The sequence below is a fragment of the Talpa occidentalis genome, unplaced genomic scaffold (genome assembly GCF_014898055.3).
Source record: "Talpa occidentalis isolate TD23 unplaced genomic scaffold, MPIMG_talOcc4v2.1 talOcc4.14, whole genome shotgun sequence".
In the NCBI taxonomy this organism is placed as follows: domain Eukaryota; kingdom Metazoa; phylum Chordata; class Mammalia; order Eulipotyphla; family Talpidae; genus Talpa; species Talpa occidentalis.
This window is the reverse complement of record NW_023601433.1, coordinates 3,554,475-3,575,891: the sequence shown is the minus strand read 5'-3', so window position 1 is coordinate 3,575,891 and position 21,417 is coordinate 3,554,475. Positions and strand designations below refer to the sequence as shown.

General features: G+C 49.2%; 1 protein-coding gene across 2 annotated transcripts in view; it reads right to left on the bottom strand.

Moving 5' to 3' along the window:
* Positions 1-1,576: 1,576 nt before the first annotated feature.
* Positions 1,577-21,417, bottom strand: part of NTRK3 (neurotrophic receptor tyrosine kinase 3) — a 249,703-nt gene continuing 229,862 nt past the window's right edge. Inside the window, exons 16-18 of one of the 2 annotated variants that reach the window (XM_054694738.1) lie at positions 8,980-9,021; positions 4,542-4,700; positions 1,577-3,642 (exon numbers count right to left, since the gene is read on the bottom strand). In XM_054694738.1, coding sequence (XP_054550713.1) covers positions 3,457-3,642; positions 4,542-4,700; positions 8,980-9,021 — 387 coding nt within the window. In that variant the 3' untranslated portion in view covers positions 1,577-3,456. The remainder of the gene's footprint in view (positions 3,643-4,541; positions 4,701-8,979; positions 9,022-21,417) is intronic. The other variant, XM_037510027.2, reaches the window with a different exon arrangement.

Here is a 21,417-nt window from a genome sequence, read left to right as displayed (position 1 = left end):
AGTGTCTGGGGAACAGCGCGGTTCAGCCCCAACCCAGCAGGCCCAGGCTTTCTCCGGGAAGCCTTTCTCCAGGGAGGCAGTGGGGGGCCTGTTGGGTGGAGGCAGCACCCCATCCTCTGTCCGGGGGCAAGAGGAGGCCCAGTGGCTCTCAGGTCCACTCAGGGGTCGGGGATCTAATTCAAGGGCAGCACTAGACTTGCTCCAAAGTAGTGTGTGTCTGTGTGTGGGGGGGGAGGTGCTGGACATGGCGCCCACTCCGAGGTGGACGTCAGCTGCATCCAGCAGGGGAGCAGGGAGGGCGCCCAGTGGGAGAGCAGCCGGGCACCCCCTCCAGTGGGTACTGCGGAGCCAGCTTCGGGCGGCTGAAGTAGCCACGGGGACGTGCTGTTTTGAAATGTGGACTTGGGTGGGAGGGATGAGGAGGGCGGGGTGGGCACAGCGGCCGTGTCGGCACTGGGATGGCATTTCCAGACTCACCAAACCACTTTGAAAAATCACCCCTTCAACCTCCACCCGCACGTCCTGGGGTGCAGGAAGGCGAGCTTGCTCCCTCAGGGCCTAGTGCGTCCTGGGCCGTGGTGGCACGGCCAGGGTCAGGGTGGTCAGGGTCCAGGCCTGGTGAGGGTGGTCCCGGCATGCCAGAGAACACAAGTCGAGGGACCCAGTTGTTGTCAGAATCTGAGAGTTTCAGAGCCCGGAGGGCCAGAGTTAGCAGGCACATGCCTCATTTTGCAAATGGGGAAAGTGAGACGAGGTCCAGTGAGTCTCGTCAGCCCTGTGCAGCCCTAGCACAGCAGAAAGCACAGCCTCTGCTGACCCCGGAGCCCCGGAGCAGCCCCACAGCCCCGCCCTGTGCTCCTTCACTCCCCCACCCGCTTCTCAGCATCTCACCTGTAAGACCAGCGAGTCCACCAGCAGACCACACAGCCCGCAGGGGGGAGGCGAGAGGCAGGCGCCCTCCTTGCTCAGCCCCCTCTACCCTACGGTCACGCAACAGGCAGCTGCTTGCAAAGGACGCAAGGAAGACAGGACCCCCGGCAGCATGGAGGCCCCGGGGCTGAGACAGAGGCCCTGAACAACCTCAGGTCCTTCCGTTCTTCCTTGCACTCGAAGGAGCAGCCTGTCATCCAGCCATCAGCACGAAGTTCCCTGAGCTGAGCCACATTCCTCATTGTCCATTGGCCCCCAGGCGCTCTCCCTACTTCCCAGCCTGTCAGGGGCTCTAAGTTTCTAGAAACACACACCCAAGGAGAAGGAAGCCACACCTCGTTTGTTTGGGGGGACATGACAGAACGGCAGACCAGAAGGCACTTCTCCAGGACCCTCAGTCACCCCCCAGACACGTCCCCCCAGTTTCCCAGCCTGTGATCAGGCCACGAGGCCGTCCAGCGCTCGGCCACATGGTGGCCAGAGGGCTTGGGGTGCAGAGACAAGAAGGGGGAAGAGGCCGCAGGGTGGAACAGGATGCTCTCCAGGTGGTCCGTCCACGGAACTCCTCCAATGTCCCCCAGCCCAGTGAGAAGACCCCCCCCCCAGCCAGTCCAAAGCACAGCTCACCACCCCCACCCCAGTCCAGCTGAGCAGCCCACCGGTCCCTGAACACAAACCGGGACCCACTGTCCGAGCACAGCTCTTTTCTGTTTGATAAAAACATGTGTTGGTCTAAAAAAGAAGCAAAACCACAAATTCAGGCCTGGACCCTGCAGGGGATGCCCCCCACACCTGAGCCAGGCAGCCCAGGCTGCTGGCAGCCCTTCTGCAAAGAGAGAGCAGGTCAGCCCCCCATCCCCGAGATGCCAGCAGGAGGGGGGCTGGTCAGTCGGCAGCTCTGTGCTTGGCGTGAGGCGGGACTCGGCGGCCTGGGAGGGACATGTCCGCTCCTCCTGGCAGGAGGGTACTGCGGGGCCCGGCTGTCGGCTCCAGCAGCATCCGGGAGGCCCAGAGAGCAGCCCCTGGCGCTTCCTTGACAAGCAGCCGAAGGCAGTGATTCCCCTGGTGTGGCCAGGGCGCTGGCTGGGCCCAGGCGCGTCCTCTCTCTCCGGCCAGGGCTCTGTCCTCATTAAGATGCCGAGCAGTGGCCACATGTTGGCCGTGGCCCAGAGATGCTCAGGCCCTCCCCCCACCCAGCCCACAAAAGCCATCTCTCAGCCCTGCATTTTCTCAGCAGCCCAAAGGCAGATGCATCAATCCTTCAAGGGGCTGGGACGTGAGGAGAATGCCAAGGGCTGGTGCAGGTGCCAAGAGAATCCCCCTGCTGGCCCCTGCCCACTCCACCGCCAGCTCCCTGACACCAGCGCTGCCTCTCACCAGACCTGGCTCACTGCCTAGCGGGTAGTTCACCTGGGTCTGGCAGAGTCCAGGAAGGGGGTGGCAGGGAGGGGGGTCAGGGCAAGAAAGACCACCTCAGGGGCACACCTCATGGTGCCCTAGGGGAACCGAGGCTCTGGCTTTGGAACCCTCTGGGTCCCCACAAGCAGACAACCCAGGCACCTCCCCACCCCAGCGCTCCCCAAAAGCCTGAATTTGGGAGGCGAGGCCAGGAGTCTTCCCGACGATGCAAGCACCCTGACAAGGTTCTTCTGTGGTTCTTTCAGTCCAGAAAGTCCAGTTCTTGAAGATCAGAGGAGATGACACAGGCCTTGCCGACCTAGCAAGGAACTTGAGCGCGGCGCACACGGGAAGGCGTGGCCACGTCGGCACAGCTTTGTTTGTGGTTGTGGCTTGTTCAGGGTTTACCTTGACTCCCCAAAGCCTCAAGACCACCTTCTAGAATGAACATCTCAGAAGACGGTCTCACAGGGGAAAAGAGTAGGAAGGCGTGATGGCAATGTTGGGGGGTCAGGAGGCATGCCAGGGCCCCGGTGCAGGGTCGTGTCCTTGCTGAGCGCAGTCCTTGTCACCTGCCCGTGCGCCATTGAGAGCTTGGGCGTAACACACCTGGCAGGTGATGCACACCCGGGCAGGCGATAACCTGCACGGAGATGATGATTCGCATCCACCCCAGCTCTTCCCGTCTCAGCACGAAGATTGTCTCTCTGCATCGTCCAGGTCTTCTGCTCCAAAAAGCCAGAGCCGAAGAAGCATGCGCCAGGCGTAAGTCATCGAGAATTTTCATGTGTGTTCACAATAGTTAGGGTTTTCTGAGCGTTGCGGTTTTGTGGTTTCTGTCTCAGCAGCTTCTCTCTGTATCAGAGAAGCAACTCTCCGGAGATATAGATAGATAGATAGTTAGATATATAAATATATATATATATATGTATATATATATATATATGCCAAACTGCCTTACAGGGTTTTTTCTTTCTTTTTTTTTTTTCAGTGTTGTATGTGTAGCAGGCACTTGAGTTTATATGAAGATGTCGCTTCAGTCAAGGATGGAGGAAGGAGATGCGAGGTAGGGGGGCGGAGGGGAGACCAGGAGAGAGGAGGCAACTGAGTATGAGCGCGGGCCTGGCCCTAGCCGAGGATGTCCAGGTAGATGGGGGTGGCTTTCCCCAGAGCGTGGAGGATTTTGTAGATCTCCTTGATGTTCAGCCGCTGCTGGGGCTCCCTCTGCCAGCACCCCAGCATGACGTCATACACCTCCTTGGGGCAGACGCGGGGCCGCTCCAAGACCCGACCCTGGGTGATGCACTCGATGACCTGAAAGAGTGAGGAGAACGGGTTGTTACGTTCAAGGTCAGGACGTGACCTGTGACTCGGGCCCAGCAGCAGGCCGCACCTTCGTGGGGGAAGCTTCTGCGTCCAGGCTGGACCCTGTGGCTGGGGAGTTCCAGGCAATGGCAGCCTGGCTGTCCGCCTCTTGTGCCTGCCCGCCAGCCCCCAGCCTCATCCGGACGACAGTAATGGGGCTGCGCTCACCCTCCCCGCGACAGAGGGGCTGGCCTGCCCGCCCCCTCGATGAGCGCCATGACGCTGATGCCTCCTTGCAGACGCTCCGTACCCCCAGCCCTGGGCTTCTCTCCCCTAACCCCAGGCAGCCCCCCACCATGAGGCTGCACCTCAACAAGTGTGAAAAGCACTGCTGTGTTCCTACTGCGCTCAGAGAAGGACCTGGCAGGGGAAGCCATGACTGAAATGAGATTACCCAAAGTTTTTCTATTATTATAAATCAAAACCATAAAAGTAGATAAGGGGCCTGTTTCTATTACATTCGCTGTTACCAGTGATCCCTGGAGGCCACTCCCGGGTCCACCAATGACATGGACTCTCCTCCCAGTTCCCATCGGCCCGTGCCTGGGCCGGCGAGCCTAAAGCTTCTGGGGACCCAGATTATTTGGCATCTAAGGAGGTGTTTCCACAAGATGGCTCAGAGTTGTTCTGCATATTCCTTTTCTGTCTTAATGAAACATGGGTGATGTTCTCTTGACACCTACAAGCTCTCTTGACACCTACACCACATCTCTTTCAACGACACCTTCTTCTCCTGCTGGGGTGCTCTCCCGTCCTGCTGACGCCACAGCCGCTGTGCTGACCGCTGTGCTGACCGCCGAGGTCCTGGCCTGACGCCTCTTCCCTAACCCCTCCCCAGGGCTCAGTACCTCTGTGTTTGAGAGCTGGAACCATGGCTGTTTCCCATAGGTGAAGATCTCCCAAAGGATCACCCCGAAGCTCCACACGTCACTCTCCGTCGTGAACTTCCGGTACATGATGCTTTCGGGGGGCATCCAACGGATGGGGAGCATGGTGTGTCCTCCCACCTGCAAGGGGTCGAGACACAGGCACCCAGTGACCAGGCGGCCGGGACGCGTCCTGTCCATTGCTCTCTCCCTACACGGATGCACTTTGGTGCCCCCTGTTCTGTGACAGCTACGGGGTCAGAGGGCCAGCGGGTGCCGGCACCAGATCTACCTGTGCTGCAGACAGCCAGGGGCAGCTAGAGGTCACCCCAAGGGCAGCATCCTTCCAGGGAGCGTAAGGAAAGATACATGATGACGTGAGGTGGGTGCAAGGACTCAGAACCTGGCATTACAGGGAAATCTGACCTTGAAAGGAAGACTGCAGGAAGGAAGCCAGAGAGTCGCTCAAGGGTCGAGTATTTGTCACATCAGCTGAGATCCTTGGCCAAGGGGAGACGGCAGATACGGCCCTGAGCTTCTAGTCTGTGGACTGTGACTTTAGCCTCCACCCGACAATCAGGAACTTTCCACCATAACTTATGACTGTTTCAAGGGAAGGGGAGAGGCAGTCCCCAAAGCATGAGGAGCCCATGCCAAAAAGAAACCAGGGGGGCTGAGAGAAGTATTCACAATGGTTCTTCCTACGATCTCAAAGGCCAATAGGAAAGTCAGCAGCCTGAGCATAAGGTCAGCCAGGAGAACCTGGTTCCAGAGCTGAGAGCCCAGGGCAAAAGGAGGCTGACATCTGAGCACCCTTCACCTTCCCTGAGAGAAGGGCCGGGCCCCCCAGGACCTGAGCAGAGAAGACACAGAGGGAGTCTGGGGTCCAGGACTGACACACCACGAGTAAGCAGAGCCTTGAAAATAGGAGCTCTTGGTTAATCCTGCAGATTGCTAGAAAACTGCTCACCATTGATGAGAAAATCTGCTTATAAATGTCCTGATGAACCACTAATCAGACAATCTCACTCTTACTGTGGCTGTTGGAAGAATATCAATAAACACAAAAGAATGATTTGTTGGGAGACAGACTATCTTGCTTGGAAAAAGGGAAATTATGTTTGCTTTCTGCACTGAGGTATTTTAGAAGATGTGTGATGATAGGTCTTTGCAGAAATTGTCCTCAACCTGGAGTTTTATAACCCAGATAGCTCTGTAGCAAGCATAAGGACAAGTGAAGATGTTTCTTTCAGACAAGCAAAGACTCAGGAAGTTTACCACTCTCAGCCTTCCAGAAAATTGAGAAACAAAATAGTAATTAAGGATATACTCCAGGAAAAAAAAAAAGAATCTAAAATATACAATAATTTGGAACACAACAAACAGTGTAGAGCAAATAAGCGACAAAAATCTAAATAATGGTTGCTAATTTGGTAATAAAATGTAATACAATTACTAGTAAAGTCTCCCTCTAAAATAGAGACATAAAGCATATAATGATACTAATAATGCTAATAGTTCCACCACTACCGTTATTAAGGATACTTATCTGAAATGAAACTTCCAGATAATTCCTACCATAAAGTGTAGAAGAGTTGATAGAGAAAAAAATTGAAAGTTTGATGAAGGTTTGTCATTTAGAAGACATGGAGCTGGAGTATACAAACAGTCAGCAATTGGTGATTTGAACAGATTGAATGTAAATGTGCTTACTAAAATTGTAGGAGTTTCCAGAAGAATAGCAATAGTGTATGTAGCTTCCAAGTCAGTTTCAGAAAAACAAGAACCAAAAATTTCTGACCAATATCAAAAATATCATAAAAAGAATGAGATAATGGTACAGAAAGTACAAAATGACAAAAGAAGCTTAAATAACATCACCACATAAGGTTAAGTAAAAACGTTACCTCTTAAACAAGGAAAGATCAATTTTGAAAAATCAAAATACATGTTATTTTGAAAAGTTATCTAAAGGCAAATGGCAGAGAATATTGAAAATAAAAGATGCAATACATAACAAATACAACAAATGATAAAAATTACATGTGTGCGTGTGTGCATGCGCGCACACGCATGTGTGCATGTGTGTTTTCATGTGTGTGTGTATGGGGGGAAGGAGAGAGAGAGAGATAATGTCAATAACATAACAGATAAAGTGGTTTAAATCATATTTGAAGATGGCAAAATTCACCACTATGATTAATCATGAATTTTTATGCTCCAACTAACTTAACATCAGAACAAAAATATAAAAAGAGTAAACACAGGTAATAAATAAAAGGAAACTCACAAAGCTACAATTATAATAGAAAATGAAAATACTTCTTTCACAAAGTGACAGCTCAAGAAGACAACTTAAATGAAGACACATTTTTAAAAATACAAATAATAAATTTCAGTTGAGGGATATCTATTGTGATCATGGGTCTTTCGGGCTCACTAAACTGTTGGACATTATTATCAGTTAGCTAAAAAAAATTCATAAAAGCCAATCACATATTAGACTTCAAAGAAACGCTGAAATACCAAGAGAAGACAGCAAAATAAAAAATAAAAATTTTCAGTACCCAATAATATAAAATAGAAGTTAACAACAAAAAGATAATCTTTAAAAGGTTCTCCTTAGGCAGTTAAAAAAACAATCTGATAAAAAAATAAAAAGTAAATTTAAACTTTTTATTATAGTAATAATTAAAGTTGTATTTATTGAAACCTATGGAAAATAGCTAACAATATTGTGGGGAAAAATGTGTAGCACTTAAGCACTTTGCAGTTAGGTTAAATAAGGACTCAACAAAAAGGCAGTAAAGATCTACAAGACAAATTTATATGAAGCAAGAGGAAATAAATAATAAAAACAAAGTGAAGAATCTGTATAAAACAAAGCAAAGCAAAACAACCAACCAAAGTGGGAATAAAAGCAATCTATATTATTAATAAAATAATATAAGCCAATGTCAAGGCTAAAAAGGACATAGAGAAAACACATATGAAATGTTAAGAATGTTAAACCAATAAATTAAGAAATAAAATGTCATGATTGATTTACCAGAAAATATTAATGAAAAAGTTAAAAGCAGAAAACTTGAACACAAATGTAATTAAAATTATAGTAAAAAAAATCAATGCATTAAAAAAGCACAAGTTCTAGTTGGTTTTATGGATGAGTTCAGTTAAAATACTCTCTCCTATTTATACTTTTCTAAAGAAAAATAATAATAAACATGACCAAATCACCCTCTGTGACTAAAAGTCCAGATGAAAAAATCAGTCAAATGTAACATTAAATAGATAAATACAGATATGAATACTTTCTCTATGTATGTATAAAGTTATCTGCAATATAGTCTCCAAATCTGAAAAAATGTTGTATTAAATCAGCAAAGTATTACAAAAATTCATTTTATAACTTAATAAGGTTTTGAAATATAAGTGCAAGAATATCTAAGCTTTAAGAAAGCCACTGTTTTACACAAAGGATAAAAGAAGAAATCTTTTCAAGATACCAAAGTATTCCAGTACACTTCTCCTGATAAACAGTCCTAATTCATTCATAATAGAAGGTAACTTTCTTTATTTAGCACACTCAGTAACATTTGTACTAATAAAACACTGGAAGCATAGAGGATATCTTCTATCACTGATTTTATATAACCCTGTTCAGACTATCCTAGCCAATATAATAAAACATCAATAAAAACAAGGTCGAAATAGTGAAGATGTCCATTGTCTGCCAGTGATATGACCACTCAAGATAATTATCTAAAAAACAATTGGAACCATTATGTGAGTTAGTGAGCTGCTTAGATATGAAATCAACATGCAGAAATCAAACTATTCTCATATACCAGTAGCAATCCCTTAAAAATTCAATGGAAATAATATTGTATGATAGCAACAAGAAATGTTTAAAATTCCAGGCATAAATCTTAGCAGAAAATGTACAAGGTCTATTTAAAGAAAAATGTTGAAAAGCATAAAAGAAGATCCAAAATATATGGAAAGCTCTCTTGTTTCCTTGCATAGAAAGACTCATTATCATAAATCTCTCATTCTCCCACAAATTAACCTAAACATTCAACACCATTTAAATGAAAACCCCAATGGCATGATGTATGGAAACTGACAAAGTGATATCAAAATTCATTGAGAGGGATACATATTCGATAACAAGATATACTTGAAATAGAACAAATTAAATTTTCTCTGTCAGCTAGCAAAGCACATTATCAAACTATAGTCATGAACACATTGTGATATTAACATAGGAATAGACAAATTTTGTTGATCAATGGAACAAAGAGTCCAGAAGCAGACCCAATTAAAATATTGGAATTTAATATATGAAATGATGGGTTAGTAATCAAAGTGTTGGGACAATGAACTATTATTCATTTAAAAAGTACACTTGGATACCTACCTCACACCATATACAAAAATCATTTCCAGATGGATTAAAGAGCTAAACATAAAAAACAAAACAATAATAATATTAGAAAAAAAACTTAGAAAAGGTATTTGCATAACCTCAGGAGAGGAAAACCTTCCTCAATAAGACATATGTTCAGGATGCCATAAAGAACTGAATTTAAGGATACAACTTATAAAAAGCAAACAATTTTGCATGACACTTTACAAAATAAGCATAGTTCAAAGACAAATGACAAAGAAAATATTTGTAACACATAGAACAGAGAATTAAAACCCAAATATTATGAAGTGCTCCTTTCAATCAATCAGTTTTTAAAAAGCAACTCAATGGGGAAATGATGGAGGATGAGGGCAGGTGGTTCTTGGGCATCACAAAGGCCATGGACACATGAGAGGTGCCAACTCAAGCAACAAAGAGACACACTCTGAATGTCATGTGAGAGACATTGAGAAGACGGAGGCTCTCTGGTGTGTGGGAGAGTGAGGGACTCGTTCATCTCAAGGCACCGCCTCCGTGGAGACTGCCTTGCTGAGGGCGGCGGGGCAGAATCCGTCCTCACTTAAGTGCCTCAATCCAGCAATTTCGCTTCTAGGGGACTTAGAAAATACCAGCTCTTGTAAGCAAAAATACTTGGTTGAAGATGTCTATTTTGTTGTTTTTAGGGCAACGAGGTGTTGTCATTGGACGTATATTCAGCAAAGAAAGGGAGAAGGCAGGGTTATCTGCCTGCAAATATGTCTGGGATATACTAAGTCAAAAAACAAGATACTAATATATCTATGGCAGCATTTTCATTCACGTACAGATGTGTAGACGTAAGCAAATATATTACAGGGCAGTAATGATAACTCTGTGATGGCATCAAGAAAATTCCAGCAATCTGGCCATCACACCAATGGTTCCTCGAGAGAGGGAAATGAGGGGAACATGACATGCATTTGAAAAATTAAAAACAATAAAAGGGGGAAAAAAAGACATGCATTAAGGGAAACCAGTGGACTGAATGTGCTTCATTCTCTAGAAAGAGATGGTGTTTTTTTCAAGGAAAACATGTTTGTGATAGAATCTGGTAGAATGGTTTATTGTACCTGATTTCTTGGTTCAAAAAAACATAAATGTGAGGGACATAGGAACATTTCTCATGGTGAAAACTTTTAAATGATGGATTCTTCCAATCAATGCTGGGGTTTGCCTCACTTGATGATTTTTGACATAGACCAGAAGGGGTGTTCCAGATTGCAATCCCCACATTTATAGAGCAAGAAATTCAAATGTGCTGGTGTAAACTTGTGAGCTTAAGTATATGGACAGAAAAGTATTTGAAGGGTATTAATGGCTAGAGGGGCCCCACTATGAAGAATCTTATCAAGATTCTTGCTGGGTGGCACCGCTAATGTGGGTGGCTTATGCAACATCCCTCCAGAAGTAGACTAAAATATTCCAAGAAGTCAGTGACGTAACACAAAATCATAAATTGGAAGGCAGAGGTCCTGGGTTCTAATGTGAACTTCAACAAGTGCTTAATATCTTCGAGTTAGAATTTCCTCCTCTTCAGCATGGAAGCTAAGCAACAGCTCTAGTAGGCGAGGATGTGAAATCCCACTAAGCATTACTCAAAGCCCATGCATATGCACACGGTGACACACCTGCCTGCCGACTTGCTAGTGGGCGGGAAAGCAGACCTAGCTCCTATATTTTTCCTATTCCCCATAAAGATTTACTCAGGCTAGGCTGATGGTCTCCCCAGGTAACCTACATTCTTCAACCACCTTGGAGAGATCCAGCCTGGGAATGTGGTGTGTGTGTGTGTATATATATATATATATATATATATATATACACAACCATCTCCGTGGTAAAACCTAAGCAAGGGATGGGTTGAAATGAAAATCTTAATATGAGTTACACTAATGGAGGGGCCTCCCCTGGTGGTGCAGGCGGTTGAGCACCACGTTGGGAAGCTGTCTGCAGCCTCTGCAGTGCCGGTTCTATCCTGGCTGGCCGGTGAGGGTCCCACATGGCACGGCAGACCTCTCCTGTCTCGCCCGCTGCTCCCCTCATCAGTGTATTTCATCAGTCTGCCTGTTCTGTTCCCCACTCTGTCTCTGGTGAATCCTCTCACCCTCCTACGCATCTGGCCTGTACCCCGGTTCTTGTATAAATAAATAAATCTTAAAAAAAAAAAACTAATGGAGGCAGACTGACTACCAGCCTCTGGATGTCACCCACTCATTGAGCCCTCCCTAGAATTCCATATGTTGGGTACCCTATTCTTTGCATTTCACAGATGAAGATTGGGTGATTTGCCTACACATGGTATGAGAAATACTAGCTAATGACCCATACTCTTAATGAGATACAGTAAGGAATAGAAGCAATCAATAAACATATAGTCATAAGGCCCACCAACTAATCTAAGAGATGATTCCAGAAGTAACACAGGTACTTGGAGAGCTTTGGATCCCTCTACCTATGCTGACACCTCCCAATGTTGCCTTTTTCACACCCCTAGAAAAAGAGGTTGGGAGTTCGAAGAACCATGGAGTTTGGAAGTATGTCAGGGTCATTTGTCAATATGGGGGATCCAAGGGGGCTGTCAGGAAGGCTGGGTTGTCCAGATGTCGGCTTGGAGAAATTAGGGAATCAGGAGATGGTGGAGCACAATTCCCTTTTGCCTTTGTTCCCAGATGGAGCCTGGATTCCTTGAGGTCTTGGCTTCTTGGACTTGGTGGTGCAGAAGCAAGAATGCAATCCAGTTAGCATTACAAACTGTCACTCCTGGTATATACAGGAGTGACAGGTATATACAGGTGTCCGTATTGGATGTCTTCATCTCCACAAAATTCCCTTTATACTCATGGGTCAGATGGCTTCTGAAGGATTCCAGATTCCATGCAGGAATCCAGAGGACCTAATCAACTCAGCTGTAGGAGATTGTCTCAAAGTCTACCACACCGGCTGCTCTGGACCTCCTGTCTGAGCAGCTCACTAGCCAGGGCTGCCCTTGACTTCTTGCTGACCATTATTTCGCTGAACATTTTTGCTATTGCTTCCTATGTCATCAGGGCTGCCAGACAAAATACAGGATTCCAGGCAATTTGAATTCAGATAAATAATGATTAATTTTTTAGTATAGGCATGTCCCAAGTATTGCATGGATCAAACTTATACTAAAGAATGACTTGTTTGTCTGTAATCCAAATTTAAATCTGTATTTTTATTTGCAACCTATGATTTTTTTTTTAATTGAACTGAGAACCCCTCCCCTTTGGTCCAGCAATCCCCTTCCCTGAGTGTTGCCACAACACACGTGCATAAATGTACACACACACACACACACACACACACACACTCACACACACCCCTGCCACTCTCAAAGGAAACAAATCTCTCATTGATTCTAAATCTCAAGGGAGAAAAACTACTGAGCACAAATGAATAAACTCTGGGAAACGCTGGTACAGGTGCTGAAAACAAACACCTCTTGTGGTTGGGAAATAAAACGTTTTACAAATTTAATAGTTTCCAGTTCTTTTCAAACAACTGAAGGGGGCAGACCTAAAAGAATTACCCATGGAAAGGAGATTAAAAAGAATTGTTGATAAGAGACCAGCAGGTGATGTCGGGCAAATAGCAATAATTCGAAGAACAATGGTTCCAAGAAGGGGGTCAAGACACAGCAACAAACTCCTCCCTGTGTGTTATGAACAATGTTTCTGAGGTCTCATCCTTATAAAAATGAGAAACAGGAACAGCTTGGACCCTGAGGCTTGCTTATTTCAGCAATCAGTCATGCTCTGTAATGATTACATTGAAATATGACCTGCATTTCCAAAAACATTATTCTTCTCATCTTGTATATGTGTATCCAAAGTTGTAGCACATATACATTATTTTGATCAAGCTCCTATTTCTGTGTGTCAGTGATAATTGCAATAATAACTCAATCCAAAAACTCTTAATGTCTAGAAACTTAGGGTCATTGGACATTAAAAATTAAAGTTGAATCTTCAAACATATTTTTTTGTCATGCTAAATGATGACAGAGTGCCCAGTAACCGACTTTCATGCATAAGAATATGCATAAGGGTAAAATTAGGTGGGGTAACTGGAATAAAAGCATAAATCCAAGAAGAAAGGAATCCTCACAAAGCCAAGAGCTGAAGGCCTGGTCCAGGCTTTAATGGATGAGGCATCAAATTGCTCTGGTATTTGAAGTTCATTAGATACATTAAAGGAGTCATGTGTTTCTTTAGTGTCAATATTTACAATATTCTAGAAATGGCAACATTTGCAACTATTTAAAATTGTGTTGAAGATTTAAATGGCAAATTAAAATGTGCAGGGGGCCAGCCTGAGTTTTCAGATTCTTTTAGGAAAAGGAAAGTTGGAAGGTCTCGGGTCCAGAGCCCTGGAGTTGCAAAGTTTGGAGACTCACCTCTGTCAACCTACCATCTTTCCCGAAGACTGAACCCCCTCCCATCCCAGGCCAGTAGAGGCTTAAGGAGGAGAGAATGCCACACACGGAGGGAAGCAGGAGCCCCCTCCAGCCAGGGTGCCTGCCCCAAATCCCCAATTCTCATTGCTTTCATCCAAGTCCAAGCCTTCACCCCCAGCTTTGTCCCAGGGCAGGAGTCAGCAGGATGCCTGTGCTGTGCACTCGGGCAGGCTCTTAGGATCCAGGACCCCCTGAGAGGTGCTGCAGAGAGCAGAAGCGTGGGGGCTCCCTCCTCCCCACCCACCCCAGCCATCCCCTGTCTCCTGAGCCAGCCTTCCCTGAACCTGCACCTGTCTTGTGCATTTCCCTAGAGCGACGCCAACTTGCCCTCCATCAGAGCAAACACACTGCTCAGTGTTAAAGAGAAACCCAGGTGATTTCTAGAAAGTTCTTAGGCCTCTATGTTTAATTACACAGAAAAGGAAGTGGCTGGAGGGTTCCCCCACAGAAGCTACTTCTCTCCCAGAACTCCAGAGCATCTGTCCTCATGCAACTCTGATAAAGAGTAGGGAAACAAAGTGACCCACATATTCCAGATGGAGAAGCAGACCCAGCAGAGGTGGACCCCTGCTAAGCCTTTGTCTGTGAAGGGCCACCTGGCCTCCTACATGCCCAGCAGCTCTGCCCCCTGGCCCCTGCTCTGTAGCCACCAGGGGTTCACTGTGACCTTGGCCCCAACAGCCATCCCAGGAGCCCCCACTGTCATCTTTAAAACCATTAACGGGGGTTTCCCTGGTGGCGCAGGGGTTAAGTCTCAGCACGATCAAGCTATCAGCAGCCACTGGGGCCTGAGCTCGATCCCCAGCCAGGGAGCTACCCATATGGTGCAGCAGACCTCTCCTGTCTCCCCGCTGCTCCCCTCAGCAGTGGATTTCAATGGATCCACCTGTTCTGTTCCTACTCTGTCTCTGGTAAATCCTCTCACACACCCTCCCCACACCTCTGGCCTACACTCCAGTTCTTGCATGCATAAAGAAATACAAATAAATCTTAAGAAAATAAAACTTAACTATTTTCCCAGATGAACAGGGGATGCATGTGGGTATTAGGTCCACCAGTACAGACACGTCTAATAGATGCCCACAGCCACACATCTGGAGGGAGGACATCGACCTGGACACAGGTGTGTCAAAGCACAGTCACAGATACACACACAAGCCTGCCCAGCACAGCTGTCACACGCAGGGGTCAGCTCGCCTGTGGACACACCCTGAAATCAACAGGCTGAATATAGGGGAGAAGACCCCAAGCCTTCTTCTTGTGGGCCCTGTCCCCCCAAAAGCAGATATAAGTGGTTTTGCTCTAAACCAGTTGATGAGCTTTACTACCAGCTTCAGAACCTGCCGGAATGGCCTCGCACTCCATGCTGGAGCTGACCCTGCAGCCCCTCCCACGGCCAGGTCCTCTCTTTGCTCCCTCCTCATGTGCATGGGAGGGTGCCCCGCCTTGGAAACCGCTGTCTGCCCTTGGGAGCTCTGCCCCTCCATGCCCCTCCCCACTTGCAGGGGTGCTGTAGGCTGAGCCTCCACCCCAGCAAGAAGAAAGACCGTGGAGACTTCCAGAATACAAGTTTAGAGCCAGCTCCGCGAGGGCCCAGAGGGCACTGCAGCCCTTGTGAAGCTCCCGCCTGCTTGCCTGGGGCTGTGACCACTGGCAGCTCCAGGCGCCCGTCCTAGAACTTTCCTTGTCCTCCCCCCGAGCCTGTCTCACTGCGGCTTATTCTGAGACGGTGCTGCTGTCCTCTGCCGCCCTGGGGCAGTAGATGTGCTTTTTCTTATAGAGAGTAGACAGTTATAAGACCAAAGATGTGGACTGAGAAATAACTTGGCCTTTGTTTTCTTCTCCAAATACTTAGACCGGGAGCCTCCAGGCTGCCTTCAAATCTCCTCATGGAAACAAACTTCAAGACATTGTGAAAGAGAACAGCCCGGCACAGAGCAGGAGTCTCGGCTCAGCCCCGGGTCATGCCGGGTCCAGACTGACCTCCCCGGACGCCATGACCTTGGTGAATGTCACTGGGGAAAGAAGGGCTGAGACCCCTGTGATAGGCCCAGACTTCTAATTCGCCCTGACGGCTCAAGCCCTGGCAGGGGAACTGTTGGTTTAGAGTCTGACCGATTCAGCCAAAACCAAGATGATCCCTTTCGAAGGAGATTGACTTTGCCAAACATTCAGGCGCTGAAAGATCTGGAAAGTAGGATAAATGTGCAGACAGCGTGAGGAAACAGGTTCAGAAGGAACCAGGATGATGTGGACATCAGGCCTTAGGGGGTTCACTTAAGCTCTGGTAGAGGCCCCTGGTGTGGGATGGGGGGACTCCAAGGCAGGTTTCCAGGCACCCGTGGCTTGGATCTGGATCTTTCCTAGAAAATGTGCACTTCTCCAGTTCTGTTTCTCGCCCCACATTCCCATTTTTTTCCAGGGACGTGGACTTTCTGCCCATCGACCTTCACAGCAAGGAGGCCCATTCCCGATGGACAGGCCAGGAAAGAGGCTGGGGGTTGACCCGGAGATCTGTGGTCAGTAGAGGCCAAGCCAGAGGTGCACCCACTGCCCAGCTCCCTCCTCCTCTCTGTGGGGGCACAGGATCCCACTGGGAGCCCCTCTAGGGGTCCCCAGGACCGGCTTAGTCGCCAGCCTCTGGCCAACCCACACCCAGCACACGCTTGGCACAATCTTCCACAGAAAAGCTATGGGTGTAGAAGCAGGTCCCCAGAAGGGGGACCCCCATGACCCTGAAGGTGGCTCCCCCGTCCCCTGAATTGATGGTGGAGACAGGGTAACAGATCACAGAAGCAGACCACGGGCACAACTCATAACCACTTGACCTCCAGAAATCACGTAGCTTCCCTGAGTCTGTTTCCCCAGGCAGGAAGGCTTTTCCCGCCCCAGATCACCATGAGGATTGAATAAACAACCACGGAGGGAGGCATTCTGTGAAGCCACGCAGAGTCACGTGAGCCAGTGACTCTGCAAGCTTGGTGGCAAGAACTGCGGCGCCCGTGGTGTCATTGTTCTCTCATAACTGTTCGCAAGATGCATGCTCGAGGATTTAGACGACATGAGGGAGGGGGTCTGCACTTCTGCGTGTGCAGGGAGACAGCAGTGTCTGGGGTGGCGGAGATGCTGGTGGATTAGGCCGTGAATTTCAAGTGTCCTTGGCTATAGCTCTTCGGTGTCGGGCTACGCTGGGCGGGGTGTCTGTTCTGGTTTTGCGCTGCAACAGTGAGCTGAGCAGACCCCAACCTGGCTCTCCCCCACCTCAACTTGCCCTGGGCCCTGCGCGAAACGTGCCCTGTCCCTGGTGACCGCGCTCAGCGCAGGCTGCGGGCAGATCAGCCAGAAAGGCATGGCTGTCGCTAGAGGTAAAATCTGTCACTTCCAAACCACTCCAAATTAATCATTCTAGCTGGAGGGAGACGCGGGCCTTTGGGCCCCCCTTTTGTTTTATTAACTGCCAACTGAAAATGCCAGAAGTAGCTGGGGAAGAGGCGCAAAATGGGGGCCAGGGAACACTTTGCATATTTTAATTACTTCAGTCAACAATACATACCCCAGCTGAAGCCTGCCCTCCATGGCTACATCCCCAGGCAGAGAGAAACAGGAAAAGCATCACGGGAAATGCCACAAATCACGCAACTCCTCCTTGGACTAAAGGCTGCCTTATCCAGCTCCCCTGAGCCGCGTGAGCCCCCAGTCGCCCCGCTGACCCACACCTGGAGCAGCCGCGCCGAGGGCAGGGGCAGGGCGGGCAGGCGCCTCCCCAATCGCCCAAAGTGTCTCGGGAAGTGTGTGCACCTGCTCCTGTTTGCCCATGGAAAGCTTCTTCTCGGAGCCGAGAAACAAGACCGTCCTTCTCAAGGAAGGCTGCTTGGTGCCTGAAGGAAAAGGGCCTGCAGGCCGCTTGCTGGGTTTCTGGCAACACCACAAACGTGAGGCAGCGGATCAAGACCTCAATCCTCATTTCAAAGTGGGGGTTTCACTTAGAATACATAACAGGGTTAAATTCTCAAGGAAGCCTGCGGATGGCTGATAACAGCTGCTGAGCAGCCTCTGAACTGCAGTGATGAGTCAACGTAGTTCCACCACCGTGTTTATGCATCCTGGGTGCCTGGTCGGCCCATTCCCGGAGAAACTCCAGGGGCCTGGGGCACCCCCAGCGCCCCAGGAGGGAGGCAGCGGGACACCAGAGGAAGAGCCTGGGTTGGACTGGGGTCTGCGAGTTCTGGCCCCACTTGCACCCGCACGCCACCTGTGGCTTTGGAATCTGCCTTCCTTTGGTCCCAATGTTCATATTTTAAATAATGACCCATGGAGGCCTCCCTGATGGCACAGGGGTTAAGGCCTCAGCACTATCAAGCTATCACCAGCCACTGCAGCAGGAGTTCAATCCCCAGCCAGGGAGATGACCCACATGGCACAGCAGACCTCTCCTGCCTCCCCACTGCTCCCCTCAGCAGTGTATTTCAGTGGATCCACCTGCTCTGCTCCCCACCCTGTCTCTGGTGAATCCACTCACCCCCCCGCCACACCTCTGGCCTGCACCCCAGTTCTTGTATGCATAAATAAATAATACTTTAAAAAATAAATAACGACCCAAGTGGGCCAGAGGCATGCTAAGATTCTTCTCCACTTGAAAATTGCTTGAGATTGTCCAAAAAAAAGTGTTCTCATCTGAACTGACATATTAAGAACTCATCTCAGGGGCCTCCCCGGTGGCGCAGCGGTTGAGCGCTGGGTTGCGAAGCTGCCCGCAGCCTCTGCAGCGCTGGTTCGATCTCCGGCTACTCCCCGGCCACCAGAGGAGGGTCCCACATGGCGCGCAGACCTCTCCTGCCGCCCGCTGCTCCCCTCAGCAGTGTACTTCGTCAGTCAGCCTGTTCTGCTCCCTGCTCTGGCTCTGGTGAATTCTCTCACCCTCCTGCGTTTCTGACTGTACCCAGTGCTTGTATGAATAAACAAATAAATCTAAAAAAAAAAAAAACCTGTTTCCTTTAAAAAAAAAAAAAAAAGAACTCATCTCAAGGTCCTTCCAACATTGGCAGGCTGATGTTCCTCTGTGTGTGTGTGTGTGTGTGTGTGTGTATGCGTGTGTGTGTTATGTGTGTGCTGCAGGAAGGCCAAGAAAAGGGTCAGAATTCGGGAGCGCCAGGGCCCTGCTTTAGGTTTACATAATTCCACCTGCCTCATCCCTGGGCCCAGTGTCCTCATCGACAAAGTTGGTAGGTGGAGAAGAGGTCAAGTCCGTCGAGGAGTCAGTATCACCTCGTTCCAAAACACGACAAATTGGTGAAGCAGAGACTGGATAACCTTTGCGTGTCCCTCCCAGCTCTGCAAGGAGCTTGGAGCACTGTGACCCAGGAGCTCCACCCAGCCCACCGCTCCACAGCCAGGTCCCAGGGGCCTCTCTGCAGCCAGGGTGCGAGCCAAGGGGAACCGCAGATGAAAGGGCTGGAGGAGCCACCGCATCTGGCATCCCCCGGCATCCTCTGAAGCCTGCAGCTGTGTGCTGCTCCTTCTCCCTGTAGCAACAAGCCCTACCTCTTGGCTTCCCCTTCAAGGTCAAGAGACGGGGGAAGACTACTCTGAGGGTGAACCAGGAGAAAGTCTTAAATGCTAAGCCAGTAATCACAGCGGGACGGCTCTTTCAAAGGCATTCCTACTCTGCTGCACACTCATGCTCCCAAAAGCATAGAAGGAAGCTCAGAGCAAGAGCCTTCTTGTTTCCGGGCTCACGAAACCGGGAGGAAGTGTCTTTCTCGGGGTCACACAATGGGCCCCAAAGAAGGGAAGCTAAGTTAAGTCAGGCATAGGTAATCCCTCATCTTAACTTATTTAAATTCTGCTCTTCACTCTAACTAGGTAGGAAGAGGTGCTTCCTGCATTCCAAGGTTGGGGCTGCAGGAGGAAGGGGTATCCATGGAAAGGGGAGACCGAACAAGGACTCGTCAAGTGTTTACACTGTGGCAGAACCTACTCTGAGGGAATGAAAGTGTGCGGCTTCATCCACTCCTCCCAGCGGCCTTGGTGCTGGAAGTGACAGCAAAGGCACTGAACACACCGCACCGATGAAGGCATTAAGAAGGGGGGCAGGGGAAGAGGAAGGAAGCAGTTAAGCAGCTGATAGGAGTTCAAAAGGCTCAAGCCTGACAGAGCCATGCTTCACAGCTCAAGTATCTGGCTCCAGACCCAGGGCTCTTTTGCACCGCCAAGTTCCAGTTCTGCATTTTCAAGTCGAAGGACAACTCAACAGTAAAGGCTTTTGGAGGCACGTAAGTGGATGGGTGAGTGTGGCAGATTGTGGATAATGTGATTAAAAATCCAAAAATTTGATTGCTCTGCAAAACATCCATAAAAATTGATGAGAGATTTCCACGGAGAAATCTCTAAGTCTGCAAAGGCAATGAAGCCGAGAGCAGGCGCGGACCCACCAGAAGACATTCCACGGTCCCCACAGTCAGCCGGGAACGGCAGCCTCCCCAGCGCAGCCTCTCCTTTGGGCGCTTCCTGCTTGGTCCCAACACGGCTCCTGGAGAAGCGACTCTGGCTGCCGCGCCCGGACAGCCGGGGCCTCGATGGCACGGCTTCTCCAGGGAAGGCTGCCCTTCGGTACCAGCAGCGCAGCCCCAGATAATCTGCTGAGCCGCTGCAGCCTTTAGCATCATCATTTTCAAAATTCATCAGCCCCGATTGGTTGGGGATCTACTTCCCTCTAACGCCTCTGCCTCTAAGACCCTTGTCCCAGGCAGGAAAAGGAAGGCGGAGACAGACAGGGGAGCGCGGATGAGAAGGAGGAGGGCACAGAAAGCAGCGTAAGCCACGTTGGTGCCTTCTTTGCACCTGAGCATGACGTCACAGCAGGAATAAATCTGGATGTGTTGATGCTGAAGACAGTATCCTGCCTTCTTGCAAAAGGCAGATGGGGTTAGGTTTTCTGTCTCTTGCAGCTGAAAGAATCTCGATAGAACTCTGGAAAATTCAACTCCCAAGCTGGTCTCTACTTCTAGGCAGAAAATGCCTATTTCTCGAAACAAACCTTCCTCGTTCCCACTCTACACGGTGCCCCACACGCGGGGCTTCACCCACCACAAAGCACCTGGGGACTCAGCCGCCCCGTCTCCCTCTGAGGCTGTTCCTGTCCTGAAAGGCCCCTGCTCGGGCTGCACCCCCAGGCCAGGCTCCTCCAGCCGGCGCCCTGCAGATGGCGCCGTGGAACGCCTTTCCTGGAGGGTTAGCTACAGGCCAGGGTGGGGAAGGTGCTGAGTGAGTCGGGGAGCTACGTGAAGCTCCAGGGAGCCCAGCAGACCGGGTAAAAGAGGTACAGAATCTAGGGGACCCCATCCGCACCCCCAGACAGGACTGGCTCGGTTCTTCCAGACACACAGAATCCTTGTGAGTCTCTTGTCCCCCGAAAATTGTAGAAACAATGGACTTGACCACGCTTGAAGATCAGATCCAGAGCACGGAGTGCAGGACCCATCACCGCCCAGGGCCGCAGCCCCGCCCACTCTGGCACCTTCCCCGGGCTCCTGCGCCTGCTGTGAAGCCTGAGTCCCACCCACTCCAACTCTCACCAACTTGCTCCAGGAATTTGTGCTGAGCTAGAACATGAGAGAGCAAAGTGCTAAAAGAACGAGAAGGCTGAAGATTAATCACCACTTCATGGGCAGGGTTCCTATCTCTGGACAAGTCTCTAGGTGGGAACCCGCAGGAGCACAGCAGGTTACCCGGGACCTACAAGAACATAAGAGACCGTGTAATTAAGGGGCGGCTCCCCCGGGAGCTGTATCAGGTTCCCCACCAAAGACGGGTCTTCACTATCTTGAATTGCAGGAGCTTGGCTAGCAATTCCGGGGCTGTTAGACCATGCTGGGTTTTGACCCCAGCAAAGTCCTGGTGCGTTTTAGGATACTTCTGAGCTCATGCAG